Below are 17,021 nucleotides of genomic sequence, written 5' to 3'. Positions count from 1 at the left end.
CATATAATTGGTATCACATTGTTTGCCTTCTCATTGGGTGGGGGGAAGGGGAAAAGATAATTTGGAACAAAAAAATTTTAAATGTAACACACAAATAACTTTCTGCAGCTTTTCCCCCATCTATCAGGGAGAGGACCTCTCACCAAACTACCCAGTATTTATTCTGCATATAGTTTGTGTGTACATCTAATGTATATTGTGTATAGTCTCTGCCATTAGAATGAACCTTTAAACCTTTAGAATCTTTAAAAGGTTTGTTTCCTCTCCTAAGAACTCAGCACATAAGTTTTGCCCCAATTCTGGGACATAAACCAAAAAAAAGTATCCTTTAGGCAAGGGATGGGTGGAGCACAGCAACTGGAGGAGGGTGGCCATGGACAGAGTTTAAGGATTTATGAACTTGGATAGGAAAGTGGATTACATATACATTATTTTCATTAATCTCTGATAGTCATCATTTCTTTCCATTATCAATTTTTTTTTTAGGTTTTTGCAAGGCAAATGGAGTTAAGTGGCTTGCCCAAGGCCACACAGCTAGGTAATTATTAAGTTTCTGAGGCAGGATTTGAACTCAGGTACTCCTGACTCCAGGGCTGGTGCTCTATCCACTGTACCACCTAGCTGCCCCCAATTATGAATTTTTTTAAAAAGTCTGAGGAGGAGTCCATAGGTTTTACCACCCTGCCACAGGGATGTGTAACAAAAAAAAAAAAAGAACTCCTACTTTTAAGGTAAAACTATTTATCCATGGGAAATTATTTTAAAGTAGAAAGCCTTCTTTTCATTACTTCATCACAGGAATCACAAGTAGGGAGATGATTGATGGCAGAAGACTCCATTTGAAGAGTTAAAGAGCACAACAGATTTAAAGCTCCCAACATGTGATTTCAGAACAACCTTTTAAAGAAAACAGGACAAACCAGGAAATGGGATAAAAATACTAACAATTTAAAGGTTTTTTTTTAATCAATTAACATTTATTAAGGACTTACTTACTATTGAGCTAGAGTTGGCAAAAATAGGCCCATAAAACAAACTTTAGATCAGATTTTCTTAGGATTATCCCTATCACTGAAGTGCTTCATTCACTATTTCCTGCTATTCCCAATTGTGAGTTCTTTCATAATTTGCTTTAGGTCAATAAAACCTGATTAAACTTTTCTATCAAGAAAGAAAACACTAGGGGGCGGCTAGGTGGCATAATGGATAGAGCAAAGGCCTTGGAGTCAGGAGTACCTGGGTTCAAAACCTCAGATACTTAATAATTACCTAGGTGTGTGGCCTTGGGCAAGCCACTTAAGCCCATTGCCTTGAAAAATCTAATAAAAAAAAATTTTTTTTTCAGGTTTTTGCAAGGCAAATGGGGTTAAGTGGCTTGCCCAAGGCCACACAGCTAGCTAATTATTAAGTGTCTCAGACTGGATTTGAACCCAGGTACTCCTGACTCCAAGGCCAGTGCTTTATCCACTACGCCACCTAGCCGCCCCTAAAAAAGAAATTTTAAGAAAGAAAACACTAATCTAGAAAAGATCAGTAATTATTAACTAGATACCTAACATTTCTTCAGAAAACCAACACTTCAGTCAAAGGACCTTCTTGTTAAATACTGTAAACAATCACAAAACTTTTCAAATACTTGGACAGAACACCATTAAGTTTTAGCTCTGGACTTTTAGCTATCAAAAATTAATTTGGCCTTTTATTTTATTTTAATTTATTAAAATAATATAAGTGTGTTCATTTTAAGAGTTAAGATATGCTTGGAAGAATCAATCAACTATTAAAAGGATCAATTATTCCTCAGGAAATGGTCATAAATAAAACATCTTTTTCAAATGGATAATTTTATATCATTCCTATTTTACTTTAAAATGATCTATTCCTATCAAGTAAATGTCCTTCAATTGGGTAATGGCTTAGCAAACTGTGATATATGTATGTCATGGAATACTATTGTTCTATTAGAAACCAGGAAGGATGGGAATTCAGAGAAGCCTGCAGGGATGTGCATGAACTGATGCTGAGTGAGATGAGCAGAACCAGAAAAACATTGCACACCCTAACAGCAACGTGGGGGGTGACATTCAACCTTGATGGACTTGCTCATTCTATCAGTGCAACAATCAGGGACAATTTGGGATTGTATGTGATGGTATATACCATCTGTATCCAGAGAAAGAACTGTGGAGTTTGAACAAAGACCAAGGACTATTACCTTTAATTTAGGAAAAAAAAAGCCTGATATCTTATTGTCTGATCCTGCTATCTCTTATACTTTGTTTCTTCCTTAAGGATATGATTTCTCTCTCATCACATTCAATTTAGAACAATATATACAATGGAAACAATGGAAAGACTGGCAAATTGCCTTCTGTAGGGTGGGGGGGGTAGGGAAGTAAGACTGGGGGAAAAATTGTAAAACTCAAAATAAAATCTTTAAAATAAGAAAAAAAAAAGATCTATTCCTTAGTTTCTAGTCAATAAAAATGTGAGGTTCTTTAAAGAAGTAAGGACAAATGGGAATTAAGAGTTCACCAAAGGAGCAGCTAGGTGGTACAGTAGTGATATAGCATCTGCCCTGGAATCAGGAGGACCTGAGTTCAAATCCAGTCTCAGACACTTAAATAACCTAGCTGTGTGACCTTGGGCAAGTCACTTAACCCCATTGCCTTGCCAAAATAAAAGAAACCAAGAGTTCAGCAATTACTGAGTTCAATTCTCTCCTTTACACATAACCTTTAACTTGGCTCCAAGGTGACTAGCAGACTTCAAGGTCAATGAAGTATTATTCTCTCCTTGAAATTATTTTACTTGGATGTCATGAGAGGCAAAGGGAAGGATTAAATTCCTAGAAATGTCCAATAACTCTAGACTAAGAAACTTTTAAAAAAAGAAGTTATCTTTAGCTAGATCTGTCATTTCTATAAAGTATCAAAAGTCAACCAAAAAATCTGTAACTAAAGGAAGCTGTCTAAACCAAGGTATATCTAAGTGTATTAAAAGAAAGGCAGGAGGCAGTTAGGTGGCATAGTGGAGAGAGCACTGGAGAACTGAGGAGAGTTCAAATTCAGCCTCAAGACACTTACTTAGCTGTGTGACCTTAGGCACTTAATACCATTGCCTTGCAAAAAAAAAGGAAAAAACCCTATAGACTAAGATAAACCATATTTGAGAAAATTATTCACTAGATAAATTAAAAATCCATTCTGAATGCTCATCTCATTGATATGAGCACTCCCACTCATTCCATAGTATAGATTACAACTCACCTACTTCTAAAATAAGATTTGCCATCCCAAAGTTCTATACTTTTTTGGTACTACTTTCAAATACCCAAGAACATTCAAAGCAGTAGTACTTAAAACATTTAGGTTATTCAATTACTTTGGCAAGATAATCTAAAATATGTCCCCTAAATATTCCTATTTGAAATTTCACTAAGGATTATGAATTCAGTTAATTTCTATTACAAATATGCCATTGGAGCAATATAGACTTTTAGTAGACTTTAAATTTTTTTTTTTAGGTTTTTTTGCAAGGCAAACGGGGTTAAGTGGCTTGCCCAAGGCCACACAGCTAGGTAATTATCAAGTGTCTGAGGGGCGGCTAGGTGGTGTAGTGGATAAAGCACTTGCCTTGGAGTCAGGAGTACCTGGATTCAAATCCGGTCTCAGACACTTAATAATTACCTAGCTGTGCGGCCTTGGGCAAGCCACTTAACCCTGTTTGCCTTGCAAAAACCTAAAAAAAAAAAAAAAAAATATTAAGTGTCTGAGACCGGATTTGAACCCAGGTACTCCTGACTCCAGGGCCGGTGCTTTATCCACTACACCACCTAGCCACCCTTACTTTAAATGTTTGAAAGAAAATAATCCACTTCATAAATGCAACCAATAGAATTCCCAAAACGCACACTCTTCATTTTTATCAATGTATTCAAAAGCCTGCCACATTAACCTTATGAATCTAAGTACTATTTTTTAAAAAATGTATTGATACGGGGCAGCTAGGTGGTGCAGCGCATAAAGCACTGGCCCTGGAGTCAGGAGTACCTGGGTTCAAATCCGGTCTCAAACACTTAATAATTACCTAGTTGTGTGGCCTTCTTGGGCCTTGAAAAAAACCTAAAAAAAAAAAAGTACTGATATAAATTACCTCAAGAAACAGCATTGGAGAATTGGCCTTGAGGCTAATAAAGACCTGTATTCAAAATACAGCCTCTGACATTAACTGGTTGTATTACTCTAGATAAATTAACTTATTATGTATTTAACACAACTTTAACTCATAATTTAAGCTAATTTATCAAATTAAAAAAATTACAGAACTTGGTAGGGGTAATCTGATCTCAAGAGTTGGTTATATTGAATATCACAGGTCCAGTTCCTATCATTAGTCTTACTGCCTTTTGGAATGAGTAACATTACAATACAAATGATCTGTGAATTAGGAAATCTGATTGGATTCAATCTGGAAGCTAAACAAGTTTTCTACCAATCCAAAATTATTTTCCAGTGCAAAATTTTTTTTCTCTTTTAACATAAATATAAACAACTCGAAAAGCAATGGAAGATTCACTGTGGACAAACAAAAGATCTCATCAATTCAAATGACAAATTTGCATGCAATAAATATTTTGTAAGTCATTCTCTAGGATATGTATTAATGAAAAAAATAGATGGGCCAAGGCTAAGTAGAAAACATTGCTATTTCTGAGATACTAAAAAAAGGAGGTATCATACAGACTGAGTTGATATATTTTATGGAGGATACATGAGAAAATTGACAAAAAATCAGACAGCAAGGGGTGGCTAGGTGGTGCAGTGGATAGAGCACTGGCCCTGGAGTCAGGAGTACCTGAGTTCAAATCCACCCTCAGACACTTAATAAATTACCTAGCTGTGTGGCCTTGGGCAAGCCACTTAACCCTATTTGCCTTGCAAAAAAAAAAAAATTCAGACAGCAAATGAAATTTCAATTTAGTTTGTTAAAATATTCAATAGAAATTCTGAAATAATTCACACTTCAAAACCTCTTCTATGAATTGCATAATATAAATTCGAAAGAGGCATGGTGTTTTGTTTAGTTTTTTAATGTAATTAGGCATATCATTTTACTTGTATAAATGTAAATTATCATCTACACAATTTTCTGTTATGGCACTAGGCCTGAAGAACTAGATTCAAAATGTTCCTTCCCTCAAACACATGGCTATGTGATCCTTGACAATATAGTGTGCTTCCAATGGACTAAGTTTTTTATGTTTTTTATGACTAGAAGTTGTAGGAAAGGTGCTGGCTTATCTGCATTGGTAGAAAAGGAGTTAAATATACCAATGAAATCATCGATTTAGACAACCTGAGCACCCCCCCCAAAAAAAGCTTTTGTTTGTTTTTCTCATATGCAACAGCACAGAAGACATATCTAATCCACATGTCCTCATGGTATAGATGAGGAATTTGAGGCCCACAAAGTAAAGTGACTTTCAGAAAGTAATTAAGGGGCAATACCAGGATGTGAATGTATGTTTTGATGCTAAAGCCAGCCCTCATCCCATTGTACTATGTCTGGCACAATAAAAACAAAAAAATCATTTTCTTGTATATATCAAATTATTTTAGATTTTTACAATACTGTTAAAATTTCAGGAATTCATCTACACACAAAGATCTTTCAACTTCTGAGTGTTTTGCCTCTAACATATGGTCACATGGGATAATAAAATAGTAGCATCCATAGTACAAAACTACTGTATGCTCAATGGGAAAAAGAACACTGATTTTTAATTTATCTTAGTAGTGAGGCTAAAACCTTTTTGAACAAGAAAATGTTCTGTATGTGCCCATTATAGTTTACTACAGAACATAACTTATAAGTTTAAGATCTGGATGAAAAATAACAGTAATTTTTAAAAAGTTTTTTTAATGGGTTTAAAAATAAAACCCAACAATAAAATTCTAGCAAACTAAGGTCCACGTTATCAACCTTGGTGTTGCCTTAGTTTACACTACGGATACTACTACTCACTGCTTCACCAGACTGGCTGCATATAATTCCCACCAAAAGTAAGGCTAGTGCACCATGGTCTCTGCAAAAAAAAAAAATAAAGATCATTTCTTGATTTATTACTTTGAAAATATATATAATCTAAAAAACTTGTTAAAATTGAGTTGGCTACAAATGATATCTAAAAATATCTACAACATCAATAGTTCTTTAAAATACAAAACCTCTGAATCATAATTTGAATCTTCCCAAAAGGTAGAAATTCATTAAAGATGTTTGTTTGAAATTAAGATTCTCAGAGGTACTGCCTCTGTAAACCCTTAGTTCATTTCAGTGAAAAAAAAAATTAATATAAAAAGTCAAAAAAGGACTTGCTGATTACCAAAATAAAACCATTTATTTGGAAACTGAGGTATATATATATATACACATATATATGTATATATATTATAATTTACCCCCCCAAAACAGCAGGATTGTTTACTTAACTAAAACTATAACTCAAATTTTTGGACACCAGGCCATTGCTCTACCATAATCGTTATTGTGAAATACCATTGTGTATACATGCAATTTTTTTAAATAAAGTGTTTACTTGTTCTAACTTTCACAAGGCTAAGACTTGGAGAACTTACTACTATGAAAAAGTGATTTCCTCATGTAAATAAATTCAGAAAATTATTACTATAGAAATAACCTGGGAATCAGAGCCTAAGATTTTAAGTTCTAAAGGATACACAGCAGCATCATTCTCTCACACAATGAGCAGCAGCCCATTCTGCCTTCAAAGTATTCAATATCTGTGTGAGGGAAAATAACATCAAAATATTACCCCATATTTACATAATTCATTTTCATCATGGCTGATTTTACCCCATTGCTTTCAGAATACTCCAATAGATGGGGAGACGGGGAAAGGCAAATATACAAGTGTCCATGAGAAATCAAACAATATTTTTAACAAATACTTTCTCTCTCCTAACCACTCCTAAAAAAATTTAAAAAAAAAACCTTACAAGATCCTGGTCATTTTGGCACACATTTCAGTTTGATTCACATTTACTCAGTGAGAAGAACTCATTGAAAATAAGGCAGTCATTAGTTTTGGAAGATTAAAGAGGAAAAACAGAAATATTCATACCTCAATAAAATTCAATACCTTTACTGACTGGATGAACACAAATTTCTGCCTGATTCAACTTCATTCATGTTGACATATTAGAACTGAAATCTGTCCCCTATTATTTGACACTTTATGCCATGGAAAAATGGAACAGAAAGACCTGGCTCTGTGGCTCATGCCTATCTATAGTCGATGTTCCAGGAGGAAGGGACCATTTTTCTAATTCTGAGCTACAGTAAAGCTAAAACAGAATGGGTCTTCATACTAAATCTATCATCAAGGTAAGCTCCTCCTGTCCCCTGCCCCTACAGGAGCAACTAGTGGCTGCCTAAGGAGGTAGGAAAAGATGTTAGTATTCAGAGACAAAATAAATCCTTTCTCTTCCTGTCAATAAAACCCACCACGTATCAGACCATTTCCATCCCCAATAAATTTCCTTTTGCTTTGTTGGAAAAAGTATGATGTCCTTATGCCTGTTATTTCATATTTATTTCTACTGAAAGCCCAATTATTGTTTTTAATTTGACTAAAAATTTGTAGTCTTGCTAAGAACTAAAGACAAATAACTCACTAACATACAATAGCTGTTATGTCACAATTGATGATGTATAAAGTGTCAAAGGATTTAAACATTTAAAAAAATCGATTTAAAAAATTTAATTTAAAAATTTAATTTTTAAAAGGGGCAGCTCTCACTCCCCCAAAATAAAGGGTTATACTCCTTACTTTGATTTCTTAGGTTCTTTCAAGTCTCACTTCAAGTGCATTATCAAAGTTCAAGATTCCTTTATCAGTGTTATCTTCCATACCTTTAAATTCTGTATCCTTATCTATATGCTTGATATCCTTTCTTCTCAAAAGAAATTAAGTTGAGATTATTTTGTATATCTAAACAGTTCAAATACCATATTCTATATAGGTTTTTACTATTAAATTACCCAAATAAGTGTTCTCTATCCCATTCATTTAGTAATTATTTTACCTTTACTCATCCATAGGTTTCTTTCTAGTAGAAAATAAACTCCTGAGGATAAGAACTGTTTTGCAAGTCTTTCTACCAACTCCAGGGTCTAACACCATGACTTGGTATAAAACAGCTCTTAATAATTGCCTGTAGGATTGAGTCTAGTCTCTTAGTGAGACCCTTTCATATATCAGATAGCTACTTTGTCCAAGGTGCTGATTATTTAGAAAAAATTCTAAGTTAAAAACTAAACTAAGTCATTTCTCTACCACTGACCTCTATTCCCAAACCAAGCTTCTGGAGGGGACTAACTCAATCCTATAAACTTGGCACTACTATTACTGAATGAATAATTTTGAAAATGTAGTTGGTTCATTATCCCAGGTTCATTAGACAGAGGACTTTTTAAGTCACCATTTCCTGGGAAGATTTATTCATCTTTCTTAAAAAGAATAGTCAACTGCAAAAGCTGGAAGTGAAAAGTAATTTTTTTTAATTAAAAAAATGTATTATCCTAATATTTTAAAAGACTAAACCAAAATACCACTACCACCTCAGGTTTTTTGAAAACACATGGAACCTATTTAGAGGAGTAACTTACCTTTTTGTACCTTCCTTTTGCAGATATTAAGTCCAGAGTCTCATAATCATTGGTCCTCTGTTCTGTTTTATTCAATAGCATACACACTGCTGAATGATTTGCACAGCAAAAGCTAGTAGATGAATCTGCAACAATTTTAGTCTCTCTACCATTTTCTCCAACACCAGAAACATAGTAAAAAGTCACGTTTTAAAAGTTCTAAAATTACTAGAAGACAGTAAATAACTGTAAAGCCTCTCAGTCTTTTCCTAGAATCTAAAAGTGAGGTTTTTAAAAATCCTACTTTCAAGAACACAATGTTCATCTCTTTTTAAAATGCAGTGTATATATCAGGTTTTTTTTTTTGTGGTGGGAAAAGAGGATTTCAGGTAGGAAGTAGGAAGAAATGGGCATTCTAATGAAAAGAGACAAACTAATGAACCATTTAGAAGCAGGTGAGATACCTATCAACGGAATGTATGCTGTTGAAAGAAACAGAATGGAGAGCCATGAATGAAAGGCTCTGCACTTCAGATCTGCAAAAGAAGGGAATAAGAAAGTTAACACTGAACTTATAAATAGAGCACCTATTTCACTTTTATACTGTACACGATATACAAACAGATGTAAATTAGAAGTTCTGGTTATAGTTCTATTTTGTTGAAATTATGGGTCCAAAATATTTCAATCTTCCAGTTTTAGAATATGCACCCCTAGGCTACAATCCTCAACACTCAAAAGACATATACCATGAATACTCCACTGTCAATTCTTCCTCTCCTTCAATTTTGAACATTTATTAAGCACAACTATGTGCTGAACACTCTTAAGACACTGATGGAGCTATCAAAGGTTTATAATGAGGTCCCTGACTTCATGGAAGCTCACAAGCTAGTTTTCTAGAGAGCCCAGATAAATCTTTATCACGTCCCGTAAGTATTCTGAAATTTCTCCATAAGGAATATTATCACTTTTAAAATTTTCCATGGAGCCAAATTAAAGGAAAAAAACATTTATAATAATGTTCATCTGTACCATATACACGTGCATAATTTCTTTCCCTGTGAGTAGAACTAGCTTAACAGCCAGAAAAATCTACTTGAAATCTAAAAGTACCTTGGTTCAACTTAAACGAATCCCCACCCAAAGGTTCAGTGAAGCTTTAATGGGGATCCCGACTAAAATCTCCACCTTATTAATTGGTTTTTTAACCGGTTCCCAAAATGTTGGAAGAGAAATGGCTTTGATATGGTACATCCAATCACCTCAATGGCATTATAATCTTACCAAGGGTGACTACCCCACCCAAAGGTCTTCCCAAGGCCATCTAAATGAGGCTACTTCACCACAACTTCGCTCCCCTTGGAGATGCCCCGTCCCTCTTTCCAAGGGCAAGATGCCATACCTGTCCCATTCCAGACTACTCTTAAAGAGGAAAGATGGGGGGGGGGGGTATTCTTGAGCCCTCCGGGTAAATGGCAGGGGCTTTGTGGAGCCCCCAGGCCCGCCTAGCGCCCCTCCCTTCTCCAGGCGAGGTGAGAGCCGCCGGGGGGAGCTCCGACTCGCTCGGCCGCGGCGGGGGGCTGCGCCCCTTCCCTCCCTCGGAGCATCGCCCTCCGGGCGGGCTCCCCTCCCGGCGCCTCCAAGCACGTTGCGGAGGGCCGGGCCGGGCGGCTCCGGCGGCCGCATGGACACAAGGGGGCGGGAGGCGGGCCCGCCGCCGCGGGGTGCCCCGGCCGGGAGCGGTACCTTTTGGACAGATCCATGAGAACCCCGGAGAATAGCTTCTCCCCGAGGCGGAAGGACACCACGAGCGCGTCCTCGATGATGTGGTCCAGGGTGACCCGCACCTCCGAGCCCGGGATCAGCTGGGCCACGGCCGAGTCCCCGCCCGCGGGCGGGACCAGCGCCGGGGCGGCGGGCTGAGGCGGCGGCGGCGGCGGCTGCTCGGGAGCCCGTTCGCTCCCCTCCTCGGGCGGCGGCGGCGGCGGCGGCGGCTCGGGTCCCCGCGGGGCTGTCGTCGCCTCCCCCTCCTCCTTCGGCTCTCTCCCCTCGGGGTGGGCGGGAGGCTCCTCCTCGGGCTCCGGCCGGGGCTCGGGCTCGGGCTCGGGCTCGGGCCCCGCCGCCGCGGGACTCCGGGCGGGCTCTCCCGCCGGCGGCGGCGGCGGCGGCGGCGGTTCATCGGCCTGAGCGGCAGGCGGGCCGTCCGCTTCGTCGAGCACCAGGGCTTCGGTGGCGGTCACGGGCAGGGGGTCGGTGCCGGCCTCGGCGCCCGCCTCGCTGCCGGGGATGGGCTCCATCTCCGGCTCGGCCTCGCCGGCGCCCCCCTCCCCCGGGGACGCTGCGGTCGCTGCCGCCTCCGCAGCCACGGCCGCCATTTTCTTTCCGGCTTCTCCTCCTCCTCCGACTCGGGCGGCGGCGGCGGCGGCGGCGGCGGCAGCAGCGGCGGCGGCGGCCGTGGCTGCGGAGGCGGCAGCGACCGCAGCGCTAGGTTCCAGGGCCTTCCCCTCCCTCCTTCAGAGAAGCACTTCCCGCCCCTTTTCTTCTCCGTTCATCTATGCCGCTGCCCCACTGGCTGACTTGGACACCCCGCCCACAGGTAGAGCGATCTATTGGTCGAAATGGATGCCCATCACTTCATCGAGTCTCCACCCAGAGCGGGAACTTCTCATTGGCCGGACGAGTTGTCAAACGTCGAGGGTTAAGCGATGAGGGGGGGTGCGGGGGGAGGCGGGCTCAAAACGGGAAAAGAAGAGAGAGGAAAGAGGCAAGGCCGGGGACTGGAAGAACTGCCAAGTTTTCTATTGGCTGCAGGAGAAATGAGAGGTCTTGTGGTTTGTCGCTGCATCTGTCCGTTCCTCTCCGGGTGTCCAAGCAGAGGGCCCAAGGAGGGAATCACATGGCTTGCCAATTATTTCAGCGGCAGCCGAGGGGAAGTCAAGGTGGGGTAGGAGAGGAGGGGAGGGAGAGCGGGCCCATGATGCACTGCGCCAATCCCTTAGAATAAATGTTATTTCTAGGCACTGATCTATCTCCCTTCACATTTGGGGCAAAGATGCGCTTGTTTAGGGAGTGAACAAAGTTTGGTAACACAGGACCAAGAAGAAACCTTTCAAAAGGGTCTTCTCCCTACACATATCTTCATCTTCTTTCTCACCAGAGGGAAAAAAAGAGTTGGGTTTTTTTTTTTGTTTGCACAAATGGGCCAAAAGGAGATAACATTCAATGGACTGGATAAGGCCTGATGTGCCTGGATTTTTCAGAATGAAGGGACTTTGCCCAGGAAGCCCAGCTTCAGCCGATTAACTATAGACGGTATTCTTTGGATTTGGGCATCTTTTTTCTTTGTAGGTTCACAGCATAATGGAAACCACTCTCCTTATTTGAATCCCAACCCCTTCTCCATCAAGTAAACCCAGCTGACCTTATATTCCTCTTCTCCTAGGTACCCAGTTGTTCTCACCTCTCTTCCCCTTTCTCCTTGGCTATGGTCTCCTTCCTTCCAACAATCTCCCTATCTTCATTTCAACTACTCCTCAAAACCTACCTCGATTTCTTACTAAAGTGACACCCCCCCCCCCCAAAAAAAGGAAGGCGGTTGAAATCAGAAACTTTGAAGGAGAAGAAAGGATGAAGTTCATCTCCAGGGAAGGAAAACAAATTCTGAAATTTTATTTAGAACAAGCATCGTGGTTTCTGCAAGAAAATTTTATGATACTTTTGGGAAAATATTGAAAAACATCACTACTACAATTAATGTTCTTTTTCTAACTAAATTTGAAAAAAAGATGAAATTCTATACATCACTGTGGAAGCTTAATAGATTGTACATAGTGTCTTTTTTTATAAAGCTTTCTGAGCTAAGTTCTGGTATTGCCTTATTCTGTGGCAAGAAAGCAGTCTCCTAGTTACTCCTTGTGGGGACTAAACAGCTAGTTTAGCCTTTACTTGTATCATTTTCCAAGTTCATACAAAATTGGGCACTAAAGCACTACCGTTATTCTGTCACTCCTTGAGATTATGTAGTCCAATCCCCTCCTTTTATAGATGAGGAAACTTCAGCTCAGGTGGATTGTTACATTCCCAAAGTCAATAACTAATAAGTTACAGAGCCAGGATTCAAACCTGCTAATTCTGATCCAAAATCTAATATCCTTTCCCATCCATCATAGTTGGAATCCCAACTCCAGCATTTACTAAGTATATGACCTTTGTTGAATCACTTAAACCTCTGAGCCCCAGTTTCCTTATCTGTAAAATAGGTAATACTTGTATTATATGCACCTCTGGATTGTTTTGTAAGGAAACAGTTTTTTTAAATCTTAAGTATGCTTTATAAATTAAGAGTTGCTATTATTAAACCATATTTCTCAGTTTTATTTCATGGATTGTGGCAAAGATGAGAACACACAAATGCCATAGAAGTACTCCAAAAGTGGGATCCTAGAAGCCTCCAATTCTATGGAGCAAATTCTACAGAGGTTTTGTGGAAAAAACATATAGGCAAGATTCACACAAGATGAAAAGACATTGATAACCATCTACACTGTGTTGGAGGCAGTACTCACTTAGATGAGGTCACAGATCTATTGCCATAAATCCTACTTTTCAACCTACAGACCAGGCAAATCCAAAAAATTTCTTCACAGTGCTCTACAGAGGCTATACTTGGTCCTGTGGATGCTTACTATATTGTACCTAAAATGTTTTTGCTCCTTTTATTTCCCCTTGTCTTCCATTTCTTCCCTTATTTTATTCCTAAAGACCTATATAAAGGTGAAACATGAAATCTATCTCAGCTCTTACAATTTATATAATTCTCTGAGTTTCCATAGCATTTTTGTAATATTCAGGTTAACATTTCTGTGTTCCCTAATTGTTATGTTTGGGGGACCAGTTCTGTTTTAATCATATTGCCAGTCGCTTTATTAAAAGGATTAAACTTTTTGTTTTGTTTGTCTACTTCCGATTTCTATACAGTGGAGGGCATGTAGCAAATGCTCACTAAATAATCATTAACTTATGGAAGGTGCCTTGTTTTACTGCTTGGAAAGACACCTAAGTAAGTCAGGGGTTCTAAGCCAAAGTTTCTGAGCAACAATTGGAAGCTTTGATTAAAGAGTTGAATAGTTCTGGGGTCAACCTCATAAACCTGAAGCCAGAGATACAGTGTAATTCAGTAGAAAGCCTTCCTCATATAAGATTCAGAGGACCTGACTAGTTCTTCTACTACTTATTTTATAATCTGCTACTTATTTTATAATTAATTTAAAAAACAACCTTTCATATCTATATCCTTATGAGCTTGAGGCACTTGAGATTTTTTCTCTGAGAAAAGTATTTTTGTTAGCTTTACTTTCCTTATTTGGGAAATAGGGACTTGTAGAAGTCTTGTAGAAGGTGATGCTTAAAAGTGCTTTGTAAATTCTAAAACATATCAGTTTATTGTAATATAACTGTTCTTTATCAGCACACAAAATAGATTTTTTTCTAATGTGTCTGATGCATAGAAAAACAGAACTTGCAAACAAACACATAGCAGGAATTCATCCATTCCATAAAAATTTCCTGACCATTTCCTATATTCCTCGCCTTATACCTGGACATTTGCATAGCTAAAGACAGATACAAGAATTGAGTAGAAAACATTTAAACTCATATTTCATTTCTCTATCTAATACTTTGAGGTCTGAATTTCTTTTCTTTGGATCCAATGGGGATAACTTTTAAACATGTTCCTATGAGGGAAATGTTTCCTGGGATTTGATGTGAAATATGCTGTTACCATTCAAAAACTACAGGTCTTTGGAAAGATTACATTTTTAGCTCTCTTTTGCTTTATAGCAAATTGCGTGTTTGTCTGTGTGTGTGTGTGTGTGTGTGTGTGTGTGTGCCGCTCTCCTGCTGAGTGAAGGAAAGAAGCAACTCCCTTAAGGTTTTTCGAGGACTCTAAATGATTCATAAAGAGCTTTCAGATTCAAGGAGAACAGATGTAAGAACTAGGTCTCTTTTTTCCCTTTGGATGGAATGAGAAAAATTCTAGAAGGTGAATCCTTCCTTAGGAAGTGGCATTTCCACTAAAACATAGTTCCCAAGCAACCTCAGCCCACTAAACCAGAGTGGTAGATGCTGACAAAAGCAGTGAGGAGGAAAAGATGTCAGTACCCACATAGCTTCTTTGTTCCAATGACCTTGAAGCAGCTCAGCAATCCTCACAGTATTATAAGAAAATAAATCTGAAGTGAAACACTTTGGTTACAGAGTCATAAGTTACTCTTCCCTGGGATCAGTTTCCACAGTGATTTCTTTCTAAGGTGTCCAACTTCTGAGCTCTTAACATCAGAGAATCTCACAACTAGAAGAAGCTATAGAGATAATTTAGCTTACTTGCCATTCATATTATTACCTAGTCTTTCTTATCCTTTGAGGAGCACAGAGTCCTCTGTTATTTCACTCTTATAAAACTGAAGAGAACTGAGAAGACTGAGACTTGAAGAAATCAAGTGACATATCTAGAGTTTAGAACATTACAAATAGAGCTAACTAGTTTTATGGTCCAAATTCTATCACCTACCCTTGTAGGTAGTAGTACAATTACTGAGTTGTACTGATTCACAGTGAGTAACAACCAGAAACAATACTCAAATGTCCACAATGAAGTAATTAAAGAATACAGTCATATTTGAAAGCAAATTATTGTTTATCAAGGACTTGATCTATTTCAATGTTTTATACAGAACTTTTATGTTATTTGTCCCCCACAAATATATATATATATATAATATATATATTATATATATATATATATATATATATATATATATATATAGTTGATAATGGTAAAAACTAACTCTTAACTATTGACCTGAATTCACCTAATGAGTAGATATAATAAACGGTTAAATGCTTCATTGAATTCATGATAGCCTCAATGTGAATATTCTTAGCATTTTGCTGATGAAAACACTTCATCCTCTTGGATAACCAGACAAGGAAAGTGAGCAGAACCAAAAAACAATTTATGAAATAATATTGTAAAGACTATTTCTAAACACTTTGACATTCTAATCAACTTAAAAATCCACCCAAGATTCCAGAGAACAAGCTATACTTTCTCTCTGTCTCTCTTTTGCTTTCCATATATTTTATATGTGTGCATATTGTTGGACATATACAATTTGGGAATTTGTTTTGTTTGACAATACATGTTTGTAACTAGTTTTTTTGTTTGTTTTTGTTTGTTTTTTGGTTTGGGTTTTTTTGCAAGGCAATGGGGTTAAGTGGCTTACCCAAGTCCATACAGCTAGATAATTATTAAGTGTCTGAGGCCGGATTTGAACTCAGGTACTCCTGACTCCAGGGCCGGTGCTCTATCCACTGCACCACCTAGCTGCCCCACTAGTTTTATTTTTTTCTCAATGTCAGGGAGGAAGGAGATGATTATTCATTGACTGAAAAGAATTAATTAAAAAAAAACCCAGCCTTTCATATCTATATTCTATCCTTATGAGCTACTTAAGGCATTTGAGATTTTTCTTTGTCTTTTAACATTCTAAAGTTACCAGTTCAATTTTCTGTTATCCTTCACTTATCTATAAATTATCTCAGGATGGTCTACCTTAGTTGTTGTTCATCTGTCATCTCTGGCTCTTTTTGTCATTGTTGTTCCAGTCATTTTAGTCCTGTGCAACTCTTCATGACCCTAGTTAGGGTTTTCCTGAAGTAGTTAGCCATTTCTTTCTCCCTTTCATTTCACAAATGAAGAAATGAGGCAAATAGCATTAAGTGACTTGCCCAGAATCACACAGCTAATATGTCCAAGGCCAGATTTGAAACGGAAGTCCTTCTGACTTTAAGACCAGTTCTGTATACACTGTGCTACCTGGCTGCCCCAACATCTTATTGTATGACTAGACAACCTGGTTTTTTTTTGATTATGTATTTCTTAGTATCTTTTGGAGGAGTCTGTACATTTTTAAAGTCCTGCTTAGTTACAAGCTCTAGCCCACTCATACCTACAATGTTTTCCATTGTCCTTTTAGTCACCCACAATTTGATTCAGGAGAGGAAGTGGTGCTCTATGTTTCTCAGCATTTGGCATCATTGGAAAAATAATGACATTTAAAATACTGGGGTTTCTATCAGGCTATAGTTTAGGACTCTTGAAAAGGCTGTGCAGAAGTAATCTGACAACCATGGTTCAATGGAAAGATGCTAAATTTGGAGACAGAGGACCTGATTTCAAATCTTGACAGCCACTGCTTATGTGATGCAAGGCAAGTCACATTCTCTAGGCTTTAATTTCTTCATCTTTAAAATGGAGGGGTTGGAATAAATAGCCCCCAAGA

General features: G+C 38.4%; 1 protein-coding gene across 8 annotated transcripts in view; it reads right to left on the bottom strand.

Annotated features, from left to right (window-relative positions):
* PWWP2A (PWWP domain containing 2A) overlaps positions 1–11,107 on the bottom strand; it is a 37,249-nt gene extending 26,142 nt beyond the window's left edge. For 3 of the 8 annotated variants that reach the window (XM_074212500.1, XM_074212495.1, XM_074212494.1), the window contains exon 1: positions 10,423–11,105. In XM_074212500.1, coding sequence (XP_074068601.1) covers positions 10,423–11,051 — 629 coding nt within the window. In that variant the 5' untranslated portion in view covers positions 11,052–11,105. The other 5 variants (XM_074212496.1, XM_074212497.1, XM_074212493.1 and 2 more) reach the window with 5 other exon arrangements.
* Positions 11,108–17,021: the final 5,914 nt, after the last annotated feature.

This window comes from Macrotis lagotis, chromosome 1 (assembly GCF_037893015.1).
Source record: "Macrotis lagotis isolate mMagLag1 chromosome 1, bilby.v1.9.chrom.fasta, whole genome shotgun sequence".
Taxonomy (NCBI): Eukaryota; Metazoa; Chordata; class Mammalia; order Peramelemorphia; family Peramelidae; genus Macrotis; species Macrotis lagotis.
Note: the sequence above shows the minus strand (reverse complement) of the source record. Positions and strands in the feature narration are given on the sequence as shown.